The 21518-nt window shown below is 57.6% G+C and overlaps 4 protein-coding genes across 4 annotated transcripts in view; 2 read left to right on the forward strand and 2 right to left on the reverse strand.

Moving 5' to 3' along the window:
- Positions 1-4340, forward strand: part of COL8A2 (collagen type VIII alpha 2 chain) — a 4634-nt gene extending 294 nt beyond the window's left edge. The window contains exon 2 of the mRNA XM_004704965.2: positions 431-4340. Coding sequence (XP_004705022.1) covers positions 431-2349 — 1919 coding nt within the window. The 3' untranslated portion in view covers positions 2350-4340. The remainder of the gene's footprint in view (positions 1-430) is intronic.
- Positions 4341-5495: 1155 nt separating this feature from the next.
- Positions 5496-9905, reverse strand: ADPRS (ADP-ribosylserine hydrolase). The gene is made up of 6 exons (XM_004705299.3): positions 9689-9905; positions 7769-7865; positions 7358-7565; positions 6911-7095; positions 6582-6682; positions 5496-6025 (listed from the first exon to the last, which is right to left on the reverse strand). The coding sequence occupies exons 1-6, from the start codon at positions 9903-9905 to the stop codon at positions 5733-5735; spliced, it is 1101 nt and encodes a 366-aa protein (XP_004705356.1). The 3' UTR covers positions 5496-5732.
- Positions 9906-10579: 674 nt separating this feature from the next.
- Positions 10580-13621, reverse strand: TEKT2 (tektin 2). The gene is made up of 9 exons (XM_004704966.2): positions 13150-13621; positions 12941-13066; positions 12561-12766; positions 11918-12061; positions 11704-11818; positions 11404-11511; positions 11160-11303; positions 10957-11036; positions 10580-10805 (listed from the first exon to the last, which is right to left on the reverse strand). Exons 1-9 carry the CDS (start codon positions 13303-13305, stop codon positions 10592-10594), a joined length of 1293 nt encoding a protein of 430 aa, XP_004705023.1. The 5' UTR covers positions 13306-13621; the 3' UTR covers positions 10580-10591.
- A 3643-nt stretch (positions 13622-17264) lies between these two features.
- LOC101658153 (magnesium transporter protein 1-like) lies at positions 17265-18287 on the forward strand. Its single transcript, XM_045298910.1, has one exon. It carries the CDS (start codon positions 17265-17267, stop codon positions 18285-18287), a length of 1023 nt encoding a protein of 340 aa, XP_045154845.1.
- Positions 18288-21518: the final 3231 nt, after the last annotated feature.

A 21518-nucleotide genomic window follows, 5' to 3' on the forward strand; every position in this document is an offset into this window, starting at 1 on the left:
CCTCCACCAGACACGCCCACCTCCCCCAGGTTCCCTGGCCCTAAGCTCCACCCCTCCACCTCCACCAAAGACTTTCCCATGTTGGTCAGGGGTCTCCCATCGCTGGAGTGTCTGGAAGCGGTGTGCAGCCAGCTGGCAGAGGTGGTCTTCAGATGGGGGATGTGGGAGGGGTCCAACTCCCATAGGCACTAGGGAGGCCTGCTGGTGCCATCTGGTGGCCATTCCACGATGGTGTCGCGGGTCGGTTGGGCGCTTGGCGCCTGGCTTGAGTCCTCTTCCATCATTTGCGAAGGCAGGGAGGACACTGGGAATGATCTTCATGAGCAGATTCAGAGCACTGCCCCCTTTCCAGCATATCGCAGGCTGTTCTGGGAGGGTGGGCAGATGGGGACCCTGGGCCTCTGACTGTCCCCCTTTCTGTCTTTCTCAGAAATGCCTCTACAGCTGCTGCCGATGGACCTGAAAGGCGAGCCCGGCCCTCCTGGGAAGCCTGGACCTCGGGGACCCCCAGGTCCTCCCGGCTTCCCTGGAAAACCAGGCACGGGGAAGCCAGGGCTCCACGGGCAGCCTGGCCCTGCAGGCCCCCCAGGCTTCTCGAGGATGGGCAAAGCTGGTCCCCCCGGGCTCCCAGGGAAGGTTGGGCCACCAGGACAGCCAGGGCTCCGGGGGGAGACAGGAATACGAGGGGACCAGGGCCTCCGGGGGCCTCCAGGACCCCCTGGCCTCCCTGGCCCCTCAGGCATTGCTGTCCCTGGCAAACCAGGTCCCCAGGGGGTGCCAGGACCCCCAGGGTTCCGAGGGGAACCAGGGCCTCAGGGGGAGCTTGGGCCCCCCGGCAGTCGAGGCCTCAAGGGGGATAATGGAGTGGGCCAGCCCGGGCTGCCTGGGCCACCGGGGCAGGGGGGTGCCCCTGGGCCTCCCGGCCTCCCAGGTCCAGCTGGCTTGGGCAAACCTGGTCTGGATGGGCCTCCTGGGGTCCCTGGAGACAAGGGTGAGTTTGGGCCTCCTGGGGTGCCAGGCCCCAGGGGGGAGCCGGGGTCTGTGGGCCCCAAAGGGCTCCCTGGGGTGGATGGTATAGGGGTCCCGGGGGCAGCAGGCGTGCCGGGGCTCCAGGGCCCTTCAGGGGCCAAAGGGGAGCCGGGGAGCCAGGGTCCTCCTGGTCTGATAGGCCCAACTGGCTATGGGATGCCTGGACTGCCAGGCCCCAAGGGGGACAGGGGCCCAGCTGGGGCCCCAGGACTCCTGGGGGACAGGGGCGAGCCAGGTGAGGATGGAGAGCAAGGGGAACAGGGCCCACAGGGCCTCGGGGGCCCCCCTGGGCTTCCTGGGTCTGCTGGACTCCCTGGTAGACGTGGGCCCCTTGGACCTAAGGGGGAGGCAGGGCCTGCAGGACCCCCCGGAACACCTGGCATTCGGGGTGATCAAGGACCCAATGGCCTGGCTGGAAAGCCTGGCATTCCAGGAGAGAGGGGCCTTCCTGGGGCTCATGGACCTCCTGGACCAACAGGGCCCAAGGGTGAGCCTGGTTTTGCTGGCCGCCCAGGGGGACCAGGGGTAGCGGGAGCCCTAGGGCAGAAGGGTGACTTGGGATTCCCTGGGCAGCCTGGCTTGAGGGGTCCCTCAGGAATCCCAGGTCTCCAGGGCCCAACAGGCCCGATCGGGCCCCAGGGCCTGCCAGGCCTTAAGGGTGAGCCAGGCCTGCCAGGGGCCCCTGGAGAAGGGAAGGTGGGGGAACCTGGCTTGGCTGGGCCCACTGGGCCCCCTGGGGTGCCAGGCTCCCCTGGACTTACAGGTCCTCCGGGACCTCCAGGGCCTCCGGGCCCTCCTGGCGCCCCTGGGGCCTTTGATGAGACTGGCATCGCAGGCTTGCACCTGCCCAATGGAGGTGTGGAGGGTGCTGTGCTGGGCAAGGGGGGCAAGCCGCAGTTTGGGCTGGGCGAGTTGTCAGGCCAGGCCACGCCTGCTTTCACCGCAGTGCTGACCTCGCCTTTTCCGGCCTCGGGCATGCCTGTGAGGTTTGACCGGACCCTCTACAACGGCCACAGCGGTTATAACCCAGCGACCGGGATCTTCACCTGCCCCGTGGGCGGTGTCTACTACTTTGCTTACCACGTGCACGTCAAGGGCACCAGCGTGTGGGTGGCCCTGTACAAGAACAATGTGCCCGCTACCTACACCTACGACGAGTACAAGAAGGGCTACCTGGACCAGGCGTCGGGCGGGGCCGTGCTCCAGCTGAGGCCCAATGACCAGGTGTGGGTGCAGATGCCCTCGGACCAGGCCAATGGCCTCTACTCCACGCAGTACATCCACTCCTCTTTCTCCGGGTTCCTGCTCTGCCCCACATAACCCGAGGGGGTCAGGGGGCCTGCACCCCGGCTACCACCGCCACCTTAGTGCTAGAGACATTTGCAGTTACAAAGAACCTCCATTTAAAGAAAAAAATCCCCAGGTGGGTCCGAGGTGGCCATGGCCATGGCCACAGGAGACTGATGGTGCAGGCTGAGCTGCTGCTCGAATTCCCCTCCCTGCCTCTCTCCCGATTCCTGCTGGCTACTCCAGAGGCTGGGTCCTGGGACACTCAGCTCGGCTATAGGAGACCCCAACCTGGGTGTGGAGCTGCTCCCGAGCCACCGGGGGAGGGACTGTGCTCTATCCACTGGAGACGCATGCTGCCCAAGCCTGCCCTTCTGGCTGGCTAGGGCTCCTCCAGCCCTCGGCAGCAACCTTCCTAAGGAAGCAAAGGCAAGGGGGAGAAAGGGACCCAAGATGGCCAGTGTGCACCCTGCTGAGGGCAACCCCAGTGATTGCGCTGTCCTTCTGGCCCGTCTGTGGTGGGTACAGCCCCTGGGAAGGGGCAGCCCCTTTCCCAACTCCAGTTGCAGTCTCGGGCTATCTGTGAGGGTCAGACCCGGGGCAGGAAGCAGCTTTCACTTAACTGTGTCTCCTGTGCTGTCCCCACCAGCATCGGGCAGCCATGCGGCAAAGCTCCAACAGGGGCATGTTCAGCACAGGAGTGCCCTGGCAGGAGTGCCCCTCCCTTCTCCCTTGCACTTGCTGTGTGGAGACTGGCATTGGTGACAATGCTCTCACATCCTGAGGGATCCTCACTGACCCAAGACAGAGCGCACCTGGTTTGGCCGTGGGGGTGCACGCAAGCGTGGAGATGAAGGCATGTGACTCCTGCTTGCTTGCCTTACTAGGAAACACGTGGTGGGTCTGTGTGGGCTGGAGCGGCTAACCCACGGGGCTGCCTCTAGTTCCAATGTCTTGTTCTAAGCAGGATTAGGGCCCAGGAGGCTATGGCTTTGAGAGAAAAGGTGCCAATAGGTCCCTTTGGAGCGAGTTGGCTCTGGATGCTTCTGCCATCTCCCCAAACATGCCTCCCCCTGTGGGAGGCACCACCCTCTCCCACTGGATCTGTGCTGGGGGTGGGGGATGAGGGGCATTTTTGCCCATACAAGGCTGGTGGGGTTCTTAGTGGTTCAAGGCCCTACACCCAGCCCGACCAGCCAATTCACTTTCCCCATACGTGTGAACCTGGGTTATTGAGTGCATGATGTTGAACTGCTGCGATGCTGGCCAACTCCAAGTTGTCCCCATTGAAAAGAGGGTGACCACTGACTTACCACACTGTGGTGTCTCCCTCAGGCCCTTGCCCTCCTACCACCTCCAAACCCAGTGGGTTAGTGGACTGCTCACCCCCACTTTCAAAAGGAAACACCCAGGCCTGCCCACCTGACACTTCAGGAAAGGTCTTGGCTGGGATGTTGAGCAGGCTTTATGCCCGAACACCCAGGCAAATGGGCTAGAAAAGCCTCACATGGTGGTACTGGGGAGGGTCTTGGGCTCACCCTCCTGCTTCCTGCCTTTAAAACTGACCAGAATCTAACTGGTTGGAGTTTCTGATTGGCTGGCACTAGCCAGTTGCCTGGGAGATGCCGGGGGTGGGGTGTGTGGAGGTGTCAAGGAGGACACAGGCTGTCACAGAGCTCAGCTGCTTCCTGGGGACTTTGTAGAGGGGTGCGTGTGTCTCCCAAAACATTGAGGGAATTTTGGTTGTGGGTGCCATCTGGCTGACGGGCTTTGGTAACCAGGCCAGGCTGTAACTATGAAGACGGAATCATCTTGTGCGTTCTCACTCCCAGTCCTGTAGGATCCAGGTTGAAATGTTTAACACGAGTAATTCCACTTTGAGCCTGGTTTAGGGAGTCGTGACACTGCAGCTTTGGGGAAAATGCACTTGGGAATCCAAGAAAATGAAACTTCTTTTAAAAAGCAAAATAACACCAACTGTACTGGCTGTTCGGGCACAACCGCAATAAAGTCTGTTGTATGAAGCAGCACTGTGTGGCGGGGGAGCTTGAGCCTCTGGGAACGGGTGCCCTGGGAGTTCTCGAGGCTGCCAGTGCCCTCAGGAGCTGGCATCCCCCCCCAGCCCCAGCTTCTGCCCATCAGACCTGCTCGGGGCACCCTAGCTGCAGAGGCTCTGCACCAAGTAAATGCTGACCGGTGTTTTAGGAAGCCAAGGGCAGGCGGAGATGGGAGCTGTGGGAGACTGAGCTTCCTTGAACATTCCTGCAAGTTCTCTGGGTACTGGAGCATGACAGTCGACTCAGGACCCCAAAGGCCAAATCTCAATGTCTGATACAAATTATGAAAGAAACCACGAATCTTTGCTCCTGAGGGCTGGGGGCGCTGCCCCGGACATAACTCGCCTCAGCTTGCAGCTCTGGCTCTGGCGATCTGGGACTGCAGGCTGTGGTGTGCCCAGCCTGGCTTCAGGGGAGGGCCCCTTCTTTCAGTCTTATTCCCCAACATGGATGCCAGGCCTAGTTTCCTCTGGGGCCTGGCCTGTAATCGGCAATGCCTGAGCTCTGGAAGGAAGCACACAGCATTCATTCCGTCTACCTGAGCCACTCAGAGGACAGGCCCTCTCCACCCAAAAGATGGGGGCAGTAGAGGCCCCCGGGGTCCTGTGTGGGGAGCAGGATCTGAGAGGAGGAAAACCTGGCCCGTTCGGGTCATCTGCCAGGGCCACTGAGGGCTCTCCAACGAAAACCCCACCGCATTCCGCCTGCTGGACCCTTCCTAGCTGAACGCCGCCGCCACCAGCTGAAAGAATTCCTGGAGGAATTGGCCTCGACCAGCTTAGATTCCTAGCTCCTGGGTAGCAGCTGGCCAAAGCCCTGCTGTTTGGGGAGGAAGGTGGGCAGTGGTGGGCTTCACCAAGACGGTTTATTGCTGGCCCCTCCCCCTGGAAGCTCCTGGTAAACCCACAGTCACAGGCAGGACGTCTCCGGGCGGCGATTGGCTCCAGTCCTGGAGTCACGCCCTGTGCTGCCTCAAAGGCCTGTCTCCTCGGAGGGCTTCCCGGCAACCTGGCTCTACCTCACTGGAGAGCCACGATGCTGCGGCAGTGAGCACTTCACCCCCCACCCCCCCCATCCCAGATCCTAACGTAAAACGCCAGGAACCCCCACCCCCACCCCAAGTAAAACCGGCCTGGCTCCCCACGGCCTCTGGCTGAGGCACTGGGGAGAGCTGGGGGCTCCGCAACAAACCAGGAGGCAGCCCCAGCGAGGCACGGTCCCTCCCTTCCTGCTCCCGGGAGCTCACCCAGAGACCCCAGCCCCCAGGGGGCCCCAGCGGAGGAACCCCAGGGTTTCCGAAGTGGAAGTGAGTTGTAGCTGGTTCCGCCGGCCAAGGCAGGGCCGACCAGCTGTGGCTCTTCAGGGCGTCTTCTGGAAGATGCGATGCAGACTCTGGGCCAAGACGTCTGTCTCCTCATAGCCCTCACAGCTCTGCTGCCAGCTCTCGGACACTTGCTCCATCCCGTAATAGGCGCCGGCAATGGCACCGGCCATGGTGGCAATGGTGTCTGTGTCCCCACCCAGGGAGATGGAATAGATGAGTGTCCTTTGGAGGCTGTTGAAGGCGGAGGGGATCTCAGGGTCGGGCTCCATGCAGCGCAGGAAGCAGTAGATGGCGGTGGGCACCGACTCGAAGGCAGCAATGCCATTCCCTGTGGGAAGCCAGATTGTGGGGGCTGTGACCCACACCCAGGGCCCCTGACCCTGACCAGCCAAGACGCTCCGCTTCAGGCTGGGCTGTGGTGGCAGCCATAGGCTCTTAAGACGCGTTGGGTTCAGATCCTAGCTCTACCTCCCAGGCTGTGTCAGGGACAGTTACGTAACCACAGAGACACCTCGGGGTATGAGAACTCTTCCTGGGCTGCTGTGCAGGTTAAACGAACTCAGATACAGGGGGCTTCAAAATGTTTGCGGAAAAAACCCATGATCGCTTACTTCTATTTTCCTACGAGCGTTTTGAAGCCCCTTTGTATGTGGAACATGTTGCACAGTGCCCAGCCCAGTGCTGACGTCACCAAGAGGCCACACTGGCTGTAGGAACTGGTGGCTGGCGGCCATTCCTACAGACAGTTCTCTGTGAGGGTGAAGGCAATGGCCCTGCGGTCATGTCAGCCCGGGGAGTGACTTCACACGTGGCTGCCCTCCCTCAGCCCCATCGGAGCTTGGGGATGGCGGGTGGGGAATGTGACACGATCAGGGTCCACCCACCGAGCTCAGCCACCACCTCCTCCCTGGTCACCGTGGGCTGTTCCAGAAGCTCGCCAATCTTCTTCAGCCGGCTGGAGTATGGGCGCTCCTCCATGCCTAGCCTGCAAGTGCAGGGACCAGGTGGGCAGCAGGAAGGGGCTGCGGGTGAGGGCGAGGTGGGGATGGATGGGCTGTCCTGGTGAGGGAAGGTATGGGAGGGGCTGGGTGGGCTTCTCTGGGGCCCTTGAAACACACAACTAAGGCAAAGGAGCATCCTCCCTCCCAAGAATTGGCCCCTGGGGCATCTCCCGCCCAGGCAGGCATGGGCCGGCCGCACCCAGCGTCCTCACTCCCTGGCATCTGAGAGGGCCTGCACATCACTCTCCAGCTCTTCCATGCGGCCCAGGAGCTGCTCCAGAAAGTGCTCGCCAGACAATTCGCCCTGTAGTGCCAGGTGCACGGCCAGGGCCTGCAGGATGGCCCCATTGTAGCCCAGGGAGGAGGCATGGGTCAGCTGGGCCGAGAGGCGGGCAAACTAGGGAAAACAGGGCAGAGACCCACTGTCACAGACCAAACTCAAAGCTCACTGCTATCAAGTCGATGCCAACTCATAGCTACCTTATAGGACAGAACTGCCCCTGCGAGTTTCCGAGACTCTAACTGTCCTTCCTTTGTCCGACGGGGCAGCTAGTGGTTTCGAACTGCCGCGGATTGCAGCTTAGCACGTAACCACTATGCACAGACCAAAGGCACAGAAAAGGTGGGGAGATGAGAAAGGTGGGCGCAGCCCTGATTACCTTCTGCACATCTTGGGCATTGCTGTAGGCCAAGGCGATGCCGGCTACCCGCATGGCACCTCCGTTGCCATAGGAGCCCTTCCCGTTAAACTGGGCCCGGGCAGGCTCATAGACATCTCGGCACTGAGGGCTCAGGAGCTTCTTGAAGACGGTGACCACGCCAGCCCCGTAACCCCTATCGGGTTCCTTCTTGTACTCCTGCGCAAACCTGGGGGAAGCAGGGGCCACAGGACTGGGGTGACTGGCTGCCTCCCAGGCCTGGAAGTGAGATATGGGAACAGAGGGTCCCTGGGGTGCTGGCCCATCTGGTTTAGGAAGCCCCCGCCCTCGAAATAGGATGGGAACACATCACCGATGTTCCAGTCAAGCGGAGGAGGGACCCTGCCCACCTGACCCCGGGGATCACCTCACCTCTGTGCCATGTCCACCTCGTCGAAGGCCTCTTTGGCTAGCAGGGACTGCACCAGGGCCCTGGCCATGGCAGTGTCATCTGTGTAGTACAGCGTTTCTGTGGGATGTGAGACGGGGTAAGAGAGTGAGTTGCAGGCGGGGTGGGGGGTGGGGGAGTGGGGTGTCATCGTAAGGGCTTGGGAGCCCGTTCCCTAGTTCATGAACAGACATGTGACCTCAGTGAGACCAACGAGGTGCAACATGGGGATTTTATTAGGACCAAAAAACCCCAAACTCACTGCCATCTGACTCACGGCGAACCCCTGTGGGTTTCTGAGACTGTAACTGTTTATGGGAGTAGAAAGCCCAGTCTTTCTCCCGGGAAGCTGCTGGTCATTTCAAAGTGCTGACTGAGGATCGCCACCCAATTCATAACCACTGCACCTCCCACCACCGGGCTCCCCCTGGCAGTTAGCAGTAAGGTGGAGGGAAAGTCTTCCTCTCAGCAGAGGAAGGCGTTGCTGGCTGGGAGCTGCCCGGAACCAGCCCATGGGAGGGTCCTATGGAGAGTGACTGAAGCCGATCCAGAAGGAGCCGGGCAGCGGGGAGGAGCCAAGTCTTGAGGATGCTCTGAACACACCCAGATTCAGCGCCGGCTGAATGGTACAAACAGGACCTCTTCTCAGAGGCACCGTGGAAAAAGGCCTGGAGATCTGGTGGAAAATCAGCCACTGAAAGCCCCGTGGAGCACAGTCTGTTCTGAGACACGTGAAGTCATCGTGAGTCAGAGGTCCTTGCCAGTGACCCCTGCCCAGACATTCTCCCTCCTGCTTGGGTCATTTCAGCTGGGGTCTCTGTCACTTGTATCCAATGATTCCCCAGACACATTTCAACCTGAAAACATGCTGCTTTCTGGGCTGAGCATCAAATCTAAAATCAAATTATAAACTGTCCTTCTAGCCACTATGGCTCATCTCCTTCCCTTCAGACCAATATACATATGTTAGATTTCCTCATTTTCCCCTCAACCCACCAGAATCGGAAAATGACTTTTTTCAGTCTAGACGTCCCTCCTCCTCATTTCTCTGCCGAATGCCACCGGTGGCTAGTGTCATATTGAGATTCTTCTCTCAGGTTTTGTTGACACCCACGGCTGATCCTTCTCCTCTCTCAAATGCTTTCACCGAGTCCACCTCCCTCAAACGTCAGGGTCTCCAGGGCTCTGACTGGCCCCTTTTATCCTTCCACCTGACCTGTTCTCCCACCAGAATCACCTGGCAGGATGCCTGCTCTCAGTGCGCTGAGGAGATGACTACACAGGGAGAAGGGGTGGGCGGAGGGGCAGAACAAGCAAAGGGAGGGGGGCTGCGGCTGGGGAGGGGGAGAAGTCGGCTGTGACAAGGACCGAGCAGCAGAGAGCCAGCCCAAAGGAGGGTCGGATGAAACTGCAGACAGGTAAGGGCCCAGTAAGGCCCCTTAAGAAAGCTGGCTCCCGTCAATGGGAAATCCTTGGGATTGTATGCCAACTCAAGCAAACGGTCAGCCTTCTGTTTTGTAACGAGCATTCTCTGCCGGGTGCAGAATGGACCAGTCGGGTGTGAGCGTGTGGAGGCCGGAGGTGAAAACCGGATAACGTGGACGCTGGACCAAGCCCAGGTTTCTGGTTTGCGCAATGGGGAAGGTGGGGTTGCCCTTTCGGGCGCGGGGGCAGGTTTCTGGGCGAGGCGGGTCATGGTCCGCTTGGATGTGGCCTGGTGGCGTGCACAGGGCCGGCGGGTCACCCGGATCCGCCCACGTTGCCCTGGTCAGCGCATCTCGCTCGCAACCCGGCCTCCCGGTCCCAGGCTCTCGCGACCCGAGTCCGCCTCCTTCTCGGAGCTCCTCGGCCTCCCTCCAGCGCCCGGCCCGCCCCGTCGGGCCCCCGCGCCGAGCCCCGCCCACCTGTCCGCGCGCTGCCCGGCTTGCCGGGGTCCGGCTCCAGGCTCTGCACGTGACGCAGGACTGACGTCAGGCTGACGGTGTCGTGCGCCTCGTAGAAGGCGCCCACGCAGTCCCCGAGCAGCGCCCCAGCCAGGCAGCCTCGGAAGCGGGAGAGAGAGCGGGCCGCCCCTGCCCCGGCGCAGCCCGCCGCCGTCATCGCTACCACCGTGGCCGCCATCCACGCGCGGGCCAGCCCCCCACTTCCGGTGCCGTCGGCGCCCTCCCCCGCTCTCATCTGCGCCCTGCAGCGCCTCCCCGTGGCCTGGAGCCTCGGTGCGCTACCGGGCCACAGCGCCGCCCAGCGGCCCGGAGGCGCGGGTGTTGACGGGGGTTGGGTTCGCAGTCAGCCTCAACAGCCCTGGAAGTTTCTTTTGGGCCCAGGTTTCTGCTTTTGGCCTCCATCCTGGCCGCCGGTAACCCTCTCCCGAAGGGGTGGGCACATATGACCACCTGGCTTTCCGAAGCCTCACCATGTGGCCTGAGCATCCCGACTCCCTGCCTGACGCTGTCCTGTCCCAGGGCACCCCAACTCCCTTGACCCCTACGCAGGACTTACTCCACAGCCAAGCTCTCCCTTTGGGACCCTAACCCCTACTGTGGGCATTAAGGGGCCCGCAAGGGGCTGGCTGGGGCAGAGCTGGGAAGGGACTTGAGGAGAGGGGAGAGCTGGATTTGGAATATGGGGTTTGGGAGAACGATGTTCCCCCTCTTTGCCCCAGCAGGCTCCCTCTCACTCCCAGCTGGCCCCATGCTTTGGTAGCAGTCTGACAGTACATCGGCATTTATTAGTTTAAATTGATTAGTTCAATCCCCTTTGTCCGTCATTGCCTGCCCACCCACCCCTCTCCCACCAGCCCCTCAAAGCTAGGCCAGCTCCAGCTGGCGACATTTGATCGGACTCAGGGTACGGTTGGTGGTACGCGTGAAAGTGTCCACCTCGGGCACAAACTTCTCAGCGGGCACCATCAGCTTCCGGCGGGTGTCCAAGCACTTGGTGTCCAACAGCATGGAGTTGGTCTTGCAGGCGATGTCGGCCTGCAGCCGGGCCAGGTGCTTGTAGAGGGCGTCTAGAGCATCCCTGTGGAGGAAACCAGTATAGCACACTCTGTAGGGGGCTGGTAAGTCTGGTCGGGGCCTGCCTGCTCCAGACAGGAGTCTACAGCGCCAAGGAAACTAGCAGGCCGTGGTTGGGAGTCGTCTCCTGCCCCCTGCCCATGCCTCAAACTTACTGTGCTTGCGCCAGCTTCTGCTTCAGGGCAGTGATGGTTGCCTCCAGCTGGTGGACCTCATCGGTGAGGCCATACTGTGCCTGGAGGCAGAGGGGCAGGTTGGCAGCTTAAGATTGACTCTTAAGGGTTTGTGGTGCAGGGTGGTTCTGAGGGAGCTCCAGCAAAGGGGTGGGGGTCCTGTGGGGCACTGAACACCCTCCCACCTGATCCCGGCAGAGTTCCACGTTGGGCCGGTAGGTTCTGGACTCGAGGCGGGTATGTGTTAGCTTCAAGTTCAGGAATTTTCTCCGAATATCCTCCTCTAGGTGCCTGATGTCCTCCTGCAGCTGGGCAATCTCTTCTAGGGTCTGCAGGGGACAGGGTGCCTGGTCTCCAGCTCCCCGGGCCACCAAGGCCCACCCTCCCATGGTGGGAAGTCCAGCCGCAGGAGACGCAATGGAGGCTCACATTCTTCTCTTGCCACTTGAGCTCGCTGTACACTTTCTCACTCTCCCGCAGCCGCTTCCTGAAGGCAAACTCGGACGCGACCCTCTGGGCTTCCAGTTCGTTGTTGGTCTGTAGGAAGCAGGCAGGGCAAAAAGACCCTATGAACTCCCTGTCACCTGGGCTACTGTTTAAGAGAAGGGTGGCCACCTGGCCGAGAGGGAATGAGGTATCGAGAGGGACTTGAGGGCACACGTTGGCCGCACTGTCACCTGTCTCCCGGTCACTTCCTGAGTCACCTGAGAGGCTGGGGCGGGCAGTCACCTCGGCGATAGTCAAGGCGATGGCCTCCCTCAGCATCATGGCCGCTCTCATCTCAGCCTCCGCCCGATTCTTGTTGAACTGACTGAAGGTGTCCCACTCCTGGAGTGTGGAGGAGCTGCCGGTGGGAGCGAAGGCCGCGGTCACAGGGCACAGCCCGGGAGGGGGTGGTGGGAGCAGCAGGAGGAAGAGAGGCTGACCGAGGCCCTGGTCTTACTCTTTGGGGATGCGTGTGGGGTTGACCTTCAGAGAGATGTTAGGGGAGTTGAGGTTGAGAGAGAGGCAGCCTCTGTCGATGTCCAGTGTCTCCATTTTGCCCCGATGGTCAGAGTTCAGCTGCTGTCGGACTTCTTGCAAGAGGCTGGGGACAGGATGGGGCAGCCGGAATGAGAAACCAGTCCTCACCACTGGGGCTTGGACCCTGTGGTATCGAAGGGGCACTGGGCGATGAACCCTCCCCTGCAGAAGACAAGGGAACTGCTGCCTCCTTGGGACAAAGTGCAGCATGCCCTGATGAGCTCCCCAGGACAAACGCATGGCGCACGTCGGAGGGGGCTTCAAAGCCTTTGCAGAAAAATGGAAGGGAAAGATCATGGCATTTCTCCACCAGCCTGTGGAAGCCCCCTAGCAGTGCGCCCACAAAGGGGCACACCAGGTGGTGCTCACTTCACCTCTGGGGCGCCTTCCAACCCTAGAGCAGGGCAGTGAGGGAAGGGCATGCGGAGACCTCATGCGGGCAGCAGTGGACACAGCGCTGTGACCAGTGGGGTGGGTCGAACGTGGGTGCGGGCAGAACAAAAGCGAGCAGGGCTCCCTAGTCAGAGGCACGTGGGAATTTAGAGGCCAGCCCCGCCCCTTACCAGAGCTGCTCGAAGGCCTGGCTGATCTTCCGCTGCAAAGCCTTCTTGGTGGCCTCAATGACCTCCACCTCTTTGTGCAGCTCATCCTCCACAGGGTCGGTCACCACATCGATGTCTCGCCGGCTGTCCCGCAGGGTCAGACACTCGATGGCCACGTCCAGGGGCAGGTTCTTCGCCTGCAGGTTTTGCTCGGCAGACTCTTTCATCTGGACAGTAGAAGGCACAGGGAGGCTGGGGGAGCCAAGCGTGGTGGGAGCTGGCCGAGACCTCCCTTGGACGCAGATGGGCACACCACTGATCACCCAAGGACCCCATCCATTAAGTTAGGGGAAGCACTCCAACAATGCCCCCCTGGCACCCAGCCCCACCCAGCTCCCTGCCTGCATCAGGGCATCGATCTCAGCGTCTAGGTCGGTTAGGGACTTGTCCAAGGTCTCCTTCCACCGGTTGACACTATCAATCCTCTCGGCCAGTCGAGTCCGATTGTCATGTTCGTCCCAAACGGTCTGCAAGAAACAGAGTCAGAGGAGGAAGGAGCCAGTTGGCGGGAACCACCCCTTGGCCCACCCAAGGAGGCTCCAGCCCGAACCTGGTTGTTGGTCTCATTGGAGAGGGTGCGGGCCTCCTGGCGGATCTGATGGGACGCCTCCCGCTGCCGCTCGGCATTGGTGGACAGCAGGTAGCTGTTGGTGTGCCAGTCGGGCAGCCGGAAGCGTTGACTCGGCTTGACACTAACTGTGGTCATGGTGCAGGCGGTAGGAGGTCAGAACCCCCTCGGCCGGTTCAAGACACCCGCTTTCTGCTGCGGAGGGAGAGAGCGTTGCGTTAGCATGCCAGACATCCCTTCTGAAGGAAGCGCTCTTGCTGTAAAACCACCTTCCCGCAGGAAGCTTCACGGGAGCAGCTCCTGCTTGGCTCAACTCCTGTCAGGTTTCCCTCTTTCTACCCACCACCCACAGACACAACCAGGGACCCTGCAGGTTTCAGGGTAGGTGAGAGGGGAACCCATATGGAGTCTCTCCTGGTAGGGGACTTCCCTTCAGGCTGGAGTGACAGGGAAAATGGCCCTTAGCCTAGTTTCTACCCATTCTTCCACAGGCCCGCTGGGCCAACCACAAGGTCAGCCATTCCCAACCACCAGCTGCTGCCAGGAGAGAGACCAGGCTCTCTCCTCCCGCCAAGATCCGCAGCCTCCCGAGCTCGCAGGCACCGTCTGGGCTCACAGGCAGTGAGTTGACCCCCCTTCCAGCAACCAAGTCTTGTTGGGCTGCCCACCCCGGGCCCAGCCCAGGGCAGGCCCTGTGGGGTCGGAAAAGAGAAGAGGCCTGTCCAGGGAGGCGTCAGACAGGTTAGGGGTTTTTTTGGACAGGAAGGTTGGGGGGGGTGCCACTGTCCCCCCGCCTCACCTGACCCCCCCACTGCCCATTCTCGGGGGGAGGAGGAGTTGGGGGTGGGAGGATTCCCCCCACCCCCAGTGGGAGGGTCCCAGCCGCCCCCTCCCCTTCCCCCATCGTCCTGGTCAGTTTTAAGCTTACCCAACACAGGCGCCGCCGAAGGTGAAGGGAGGGAGAGGGGGTCCTCAGCGGGGCCCCCGCCGCCCCCGCTCCTCGCCCGCTCACCTGTGTTCCCGGCGCCACTTGGCGTCGCTCCTCCGTTGCTAAGCACCTCCGTTGCTAGGCGACAGGCCCTCCGCAGTGGGGGCTGCGAGCTCCGGAGAGCTGGCTGCACCCCCCCCTCCCGCTGCACGCGCCCCCCCCCCAGTGGGGCCGGGACTGCCGCAGGGGAAGCCGCAGAGCTGCCGGCTGAGCTTATTTGAACATGAAACAGTTTTATTTTGGGACAAAGGAGGCCTCGACCTGCGTCTAGACGCGCGCACACCACGCCGCACAACGGAACAAAGGCTCTCCCGCTCGGGTCATGGCTTCCGCCTATGTGTTTCCTGTTACTGACATGTCTTCGATTATGTATCCCTGGAGTAGGAGAAGCTACGATCAAAATCAACCCATTTCTTTTTTTAAATCATTTTATTGGGGGCTCGTACAACTCGTCACAATCCATCCATTGTGTCAGGCACATTTGTACATTCGTTGCCCTTGTCATTCTCAAAGCATTTGTTTTCTACTTGAGCCCTTAATATCAGCTCCTCATTTCCCCTCCCCCCTACCCCCCTTCCTCGTGAACCCTTGATAATTTATAAATTATTATTATTTTGCCATATCTTACATTGTCCGACGTCTCCCTTCACCCACTTTTCCGTTGTCCGCCCTCCAGGGAGGAGGTCACAGGTATAGATCCTTGTCACCGCTTTCCCCCAAATCAACCCATTCCTTCAGGAAATAAAAACCGAACCGTGTCTGCCACCCCATGCTACTGTGGTCGGGACTGGAGAGACGTTAACTTGTTATAAGGACTCGGGGAGGCGGGCCCTGTCCTGGGGCCTGTCCAGGGGGGAACTGAGGCTGGGGGCCAGGGGGACTCGCCCCGGGGTCACATGACGACAGGTGGCAGTGCGTGGCTGTGGAGCCCTCGTTTTGTGGACGGCTGCGGTCCTCAGCAGGAGCCCTCCCTCCATTTCGATCCCAGTCTTGACTCAAGTTCAGCCGCCATTAGGTTTCTGGGGTGGTTTAACCTCGGTTCTTACTTCTCCACGCTGAAGGGATTCCCGCAAGCACTTTTGAAAATCCGAGTAACTTTTATGAGGGAAAGGGACGTTTCGGGTAGCACAGTCTCGGGTAGGACACCCGTCTCTGGACAGCGTGCAAGGCCGCATGGTGGGGGTCATGGGAATAGCTGCTGAGAGGAGTCCACAGAACCAGCAAAGAGGAGAGAGTGCCCGCTCTGAGAGGGCGCCCATGGGAGAGAGCCCACGCTCTGTCCAGAGTGACCTGAGAGACAGCCCTGCCCCCAGCCTGTGCTATTGATCCCCTCCGAGCCCCTCTTGCGGGTGTGATGGGGGTGCTTGAGAGTACTGGCCCCTCGTAGTGGCTAAGTTTAAGAGCACCTGTGATGTGATGCCCTGGTGCCTGGGGTGTGTGTGCCCAGAATGACTTTCACTTGTGTCTAGCCTTGGTCTGAGCACGTACAGCTTTGAAGGGTCCCCATAGGTGTCTAATGTGTACCTGATTACTTTCTTTCTTTTTTTTTTCTGATTTCTTCCAAACCTCTTTATTATGGCCTCAGGGTCAGCATAAGCCTTCCGGTTTATTGTAGCCCTTCGGTGAAGACAACCCCTTTTATCCCTAATCTTCCTGCCTATCCGCTCCATTATAGTTCTTTCTGACCATTAACCAGGAAAAGGTGGTTTTTCCCTCAGGCTGGCCAGGAGGTATTGGGGAATTTGCTTGGGCATGTTCTTAATGATTTACCAAAATTAAGCCCAAACTCACTGCCACGGAATTAATTCCTACTCAGAGCCACCAAATAGGTTTGCGGGATTATCAATAAATCTTTGAGAGAGCAAACAGCCTCATCTTCTCCAGAGGAGCAGTTGGTGGGTTTGAACCACTGACCTTGCTGTTAGTAGCCCAATGTTTAATTTTTATATAAAAAAAATAGCTGCATGATAATCGAGTTTAAAATGTAGGTCCTTGAGACTGTGAGTTAAAGCCACATGGCCATGAGGCAAACCCTGACCACCAGGGGGCCAGGTGCTGGAGCTTCAGAGGGAATTTCATTCGCTTTAAGAGATCTGCAATTGTGTACATATGTCAATCACAGCCCTTTCCTTTCTTCTGTTCTCATAGCCCTGCTGTGACAGTGAGGATAAATTGTAGTGCCTCCAGACGTGGGTTTGTGATGAATTCTGTTCTCTCCCCTCATACTTCATTAGCCACATGGCTGGGAATCAGCAGACTCATTTCTGCTCCTCGTCTGTGGACGTCTTGGTTTCCCTCATTCTGGAATGATGGTTTTTGTTTGTCTCTGTCCTGTGTAAGTCTCTATAAAATATGTTCGAGTTTTGGGGCTTTTCTACCTGAGAACAATCCAGACCCAGGCGGTCTGGCCCCAGAGACTAAACTCAGGTTTGATGGGTGAGAGGAACAGAGTGCCTCGTTTTAAAACCCCAGGGTTTGGTGAGATGGCGTTATCGCTAACAGAGGCGGGAAAGGAATGCTTGATGGGAGAGGATGAAATTGGCTTTTGTGATGTTTGAAGTACTTGTGGTAGATCCCTCCGCTGTCCAGACAACAGAGATGCTAGCCTGGAGCTCAGCCGAAAGACAGAAGCTAGAACAGTACGTCCTTGATCTTAGAACACGTTCTTCCCATGGAATCTTTTTTTATAAAATCTAAATAGGGTTTAGTCCCTAGGTGGTGCAAACAGTTAAGTGCTTGGCAACTGACCAAACGGTTGGTTGGCCGTTGAACTCTCTCCAGAGACCCCTCAGGAGAAGGTGCAGAGAGAGACTTGTGAGAAGCCAGCCAGTGGACACCCGGGGAGCACAGCTCCATTCTGACACCACGGGGGTCACCATGAGTCAGAATCAACTCCAAGGCAACCGGTGTGGTTGGCTGTTGTGAAAGCCTCTGGCTCACACAGCAGACAGACTTAACCAAGAACGCGGTGTGCAGCTGCTCAGAGCAGGCTTACCAGGGCTCAAGAAGACAGATAAAGAGTCTTGGCTTGATTAACTGCTGTAAGAAATGATCGCCTTTTGGCTTATATGCTGTCTTGAGAAACTGTAACAGAAGGCCGTGGGCAAGTATGGCAGCACCGTGTTGGCTTGGGCGCATCCCACTGGCAGTGTGGGCGGCCCTGCTGCTGCTGCTGGTGGCTCCCGGGTCGCCGTCAAACCCTGCCCTTAGGAAGAAGGTGTTAGCCGGGAAGGTCAGCCAGCTGATGGACTGGACGCAGGCAAGCGGGGGCGTGATCCCGATGAACGACACCGCGTTCTATCATTTTGTCCTCCAGCCGCCCAGGAACTATTCCGTGATCGTGCTGTTCACGGCGCTGCGCGAGGCTCGGCGGTGCGACGCCTGCCAACGCGCCGCCAACGAATTTCAGATCCTGGCCTCCTCCCCGTGCTACTCCGAGGCCTTCAGCAAGAAGGTCTTCTTCGCTATGGTAGATTACGACGCGAACCCGGGGGCCTTTCAAATGGTCCGCTTGGTGTCGGTCCCCAATTTCCTCCACTTTGCCGCTAAAAGGGCATTTGCCACAGAGGATAGTTACAATTCAGAAGTCAGGGATTTCACCGCCAGGCAAATAGCCGCGTGGATCGCCCAGAGAACCCAGGTGCGCCCCAGGCTCAGGTGCGCCCCAGAGTCCGTCTCGGAGCTGCATCTCTGCGGCCTGGGGGCCGTGGGCGCCGTGGGCGCCGGGCTGCTGTGCTTGGTGCGGAGAACCAGGGCGCTCGTTTCTAACAAAACCTTGTGGGCCGTCTTGGCGCTGTCTTTTGCGACGGTGATGACGTCTGGTCAAATGTGGGTTCAGATCAGAGGAGCGCCCTTTTCTCAAAGGAATCCTTGCACGGGGCAGGTGCACTACATCGACCCGCAGAACCACGTCCAGTTCGCGGCTGAGACGTACCTGGTGGCCCTGTGTCAAGTGTGCATTTCCCTGGGCGTGGTGTTCTTGGACGCAGCGGCCACCTCCAGGAGGCCCATCGTCAAGAGAAAGATGATGTATCTGATCGGCGTGGGCCTCGTGGCGACGGTGGTCAGTTGGCTCCTCTCCCTCTTCAGACGGAAAGTCCCTGGGTATCCGTACAGACTCCTGACGGATTAGAGCCTGCGGCCAGAGCCACGGCCCAAGGCAGGACGCCTGGAAGGAGAAAATCCCACAAGCAAAGTCTATTGAAACAGACAAATGAGAGCTCTTAACTTTTTTAAGTGAACGAGATTTAATCAGCATGATGGGCCCTGATCGGAGGCATCTTCTCAAAATGGGCGCCGTATCCTTTCCTCGTCTCCCATGTTTCTTCCCAGTAAATGTTGTCGATTAACCTCACCGGTGAATTCTAGCGATTACATCCTTGGCGGTTCGTTTTTATTGCGCACTCTCGAGCCTGGTTCCAATGGCGGGGGCAAGTCTCGGGCACTCAGTGCAGCGCCTAGCGAGTGTCTCCACTGCAGCCCACCACCCTGCCGCTCCACTGACTTGCAGCAAGCAGCCAGACAGCACAGGATGACAATTTGTCCATGATTAGTCACTACCTACCTTTTCTCGGGAAAGATGGCACATAGGTTCCCTTGCGTGGTATTCTTGCAATTCAGGTGACCAATGTCTACAAAAACCACGGTTTCCTATTTCTATGTTGACTTGAGGTTGTTTGCCCTTTGGGGCACTGTGAAGGTTGGCGGTTCAAACTCACCGGCGGGCTGCAGCCTCAGAAACCCCACCATGGGTCACTGAGTCGGGAACGCCTCGATGGCATTAGGGTCAGAGCAAAAACATGATTTACTTATTCAAATGTCTGCACCATCCACTAGTATTAAAGATGACAAGAAAGTAAGTTTAAAAATAATATGTACGCATATATATTTTTGAGATTTTGGTAAATTAGGTTTCTGTTTGACAGTTTTCACGTAACTTGTTAGATTAGATTAGTTACATTTATTGCAATCTGCCAACATTCTCTCCTTTGTATTATTTTACTATGGGCTGAGTGAAGGTTTTACAGAGCAGAGCAGTTTTCCACTCAACAGTTCAGACACCTTTGTTTCATCTCGTTGATTAGTCCATGCGATAGTTAAGGTTGATTGTGCCAACCTGGCCGATGAACACATGTGGGATTAATTGAAGGGCGGAGATAAATGGCTCACTGAACCTCGTCTTTCTGGTCTCTTGCTCTCTGATGGTCAGCCCAGGGTGCAGCTGCCTTAGCCAGTTCCCTGCTTCAGCTGGCAAGGCTCACTTCCTGCAAGATATCCCTGAGGAGAAGCCACATGGGCCTACCCCGATGCAGCCCTGGGTGCTGGAGAAGTCTCGTGGAGACCCCTGCCAACGCTGAGATGCTTACATGCTCACTGATTCGGCTTTCCTCCTGCATTCGGTGTCATTGCGTGCGTTTTGTGAGTTTGAGGAGGACTTTGTAGATTGGTGTTGGACATATGCGCTAATATTGGACTTACGGGCTTGGACTGGACTGGGTTGGGATGCTTTCTTAATGTACAATTACCCTTTATATAAAACGCTCTCATAAAATATGAGTGTCTATGAATTTTGTTTCTCTAGTCCACCTAGATTAACAGCCCACAAGGTCATCCAATCCCTGCCACATAATATCACTTATCCCATGTTCTCCCTATGTTCCCGAGTTTCCAATTCTCCTTCTTTCCTAACTTTCTGAGCTTTGTCCATGTGTGAATGCTGCCCTTTTAATAGTCTAAGAAGCCCTGGTGGCACCATTGGGTAAGTATTAGACTGCTAACCACCAGGTCAGAGGTTCAAATTCACCAGCTGCTCCTCGGGAGAAAGAAGAGGCTGTCTGTTCCTGTAGAAGGTTACAGTCTTGGAAACCCTACAGAGGGTCACTATGAGTCGGCATTGACTCGACGGCAGTGGGTCTGGTTGTGTTTAAGGAGTGTGTACCACTCTAAAATGATTGTTCCCATTATAGTCTTATCTATTGTTGTTTGGCTATACATTGAGCCGGTGTGTGTGGGGTGTGTGTGTTCAGCTCCAGATTTGAAGGGTAACTAAGAGTCATAGCCTTAGAGGTTTCACCAGTCTCTATCTGACCTGTAGGTCTGTTTCATTTTTAATTTTCTTAGCTATATAGAAACAGTTTATTTTCAATATATAATTTATACCTCTAATGGCCAATGAATCCTAGAGTTTAAGAATGGAAGGAATTCAAAGGTAGCACTCCACGCCTCAGAGATGCATTGGGAGGAGGCTGGGGCCAAGAGAATGACCCGTCCAGGTTCAAAGAGCCACCGAGAGTCAAGCAAGGACGAGAAGTCCAGACTTCCTGAGTCCCCAGTGTACGCCGAGAGTTCAAGAAGGTGAGATCCAGCTTTGACTTTGAGGGAGGCAGTGTCAGGGGAGAGGCTTTGGTCATCTTGGGAAGCCAGAGTACTGGAGGACCATGACACTGTTGAAGAGAAGGCCAAGGCACATGACCCAAGCACGGTCTTCTCCATGTATTTGAGTTTTGTTCCACATTTTCCTCCCACTCTCTCCAGGACTCTCTAAGGTGATCCTTTTCATAGCAGTTGTTTGTGGTAGCCGGACATCATTTTGTTCTGGTCTTAGGGTTGTGGAGCCTGATGCTTACATCGTCTATTTTTTCTCTAATACTTTTATTGGGGGCTCTTACATCTCTTATCACAATCCATACATTCCTCCAATGTGTCAAGCACATTTGCACATATGCCGCCATCATAATTTTCAAAGCATTCTCGTTCCCAATTGAGCCCCTGATATCAACTCCCCATTTCTTCCCCCTCCCTCACGAACCCTTAATAAGTTATAGATTATTATTTTCATATCTTATATCATCCTCGTCACCCCTTACCCACTTTTCTGTTATTCGTCCCCCTGGGAGGGGGTTATATGTTGATCCTTGTGATCAATTCCCCTTTTCTCCCCCCACCTTCCCCTTAACCTCCTGGTATCTCTGCTCTCATTTTTGGCCCTGAGGGGTTTATCTATCCTGGATTCCCTATATTGCTGGCTCTTATCTGTAGCAGTGTACATGCTCTGGACTAATCTGATTTGTAAGGTAGAATTGAGGTCATGATAGTGGGGTGCAGGAAGCACCAAAGAGCTAGAGGAAAGTTGTGTGTTTCATCGGTGCTATACTGCACCCTGACTGGCTCATCTCTGCCCTGTGACCCCTCTGTGAGGGGATGTCCAATTGTCTCCAGATGGGCATTGGGTCTCCACTTCATACCCACTCCACCCCTCCATTCACATTGGGTATGATTTTGTTCTGGGTCTTAGATGCCTGATACCTGATCCCGTCAACACCTCATGATCACACAGGCTGGTGTGCTTCTTCCATATGGGCTT

Source organism: Echinops telfairi, unplaced genomic scaffold, assembly GCF_000313985.2.
Source record: "Echinops telfairi isolate 266 unplaced genomic scaffold, ASM31398v2 ScPeMD7_7457;HRSCAF=8495, whole genome shotgun sequence".
Taxonomy (NCBI): domain Eukaryota; kingdom Metazoa; phylum Chordata; class Mammalia; order Afrosoricida; family Tenrecidae; genus Echinops; species Echinops telfairi.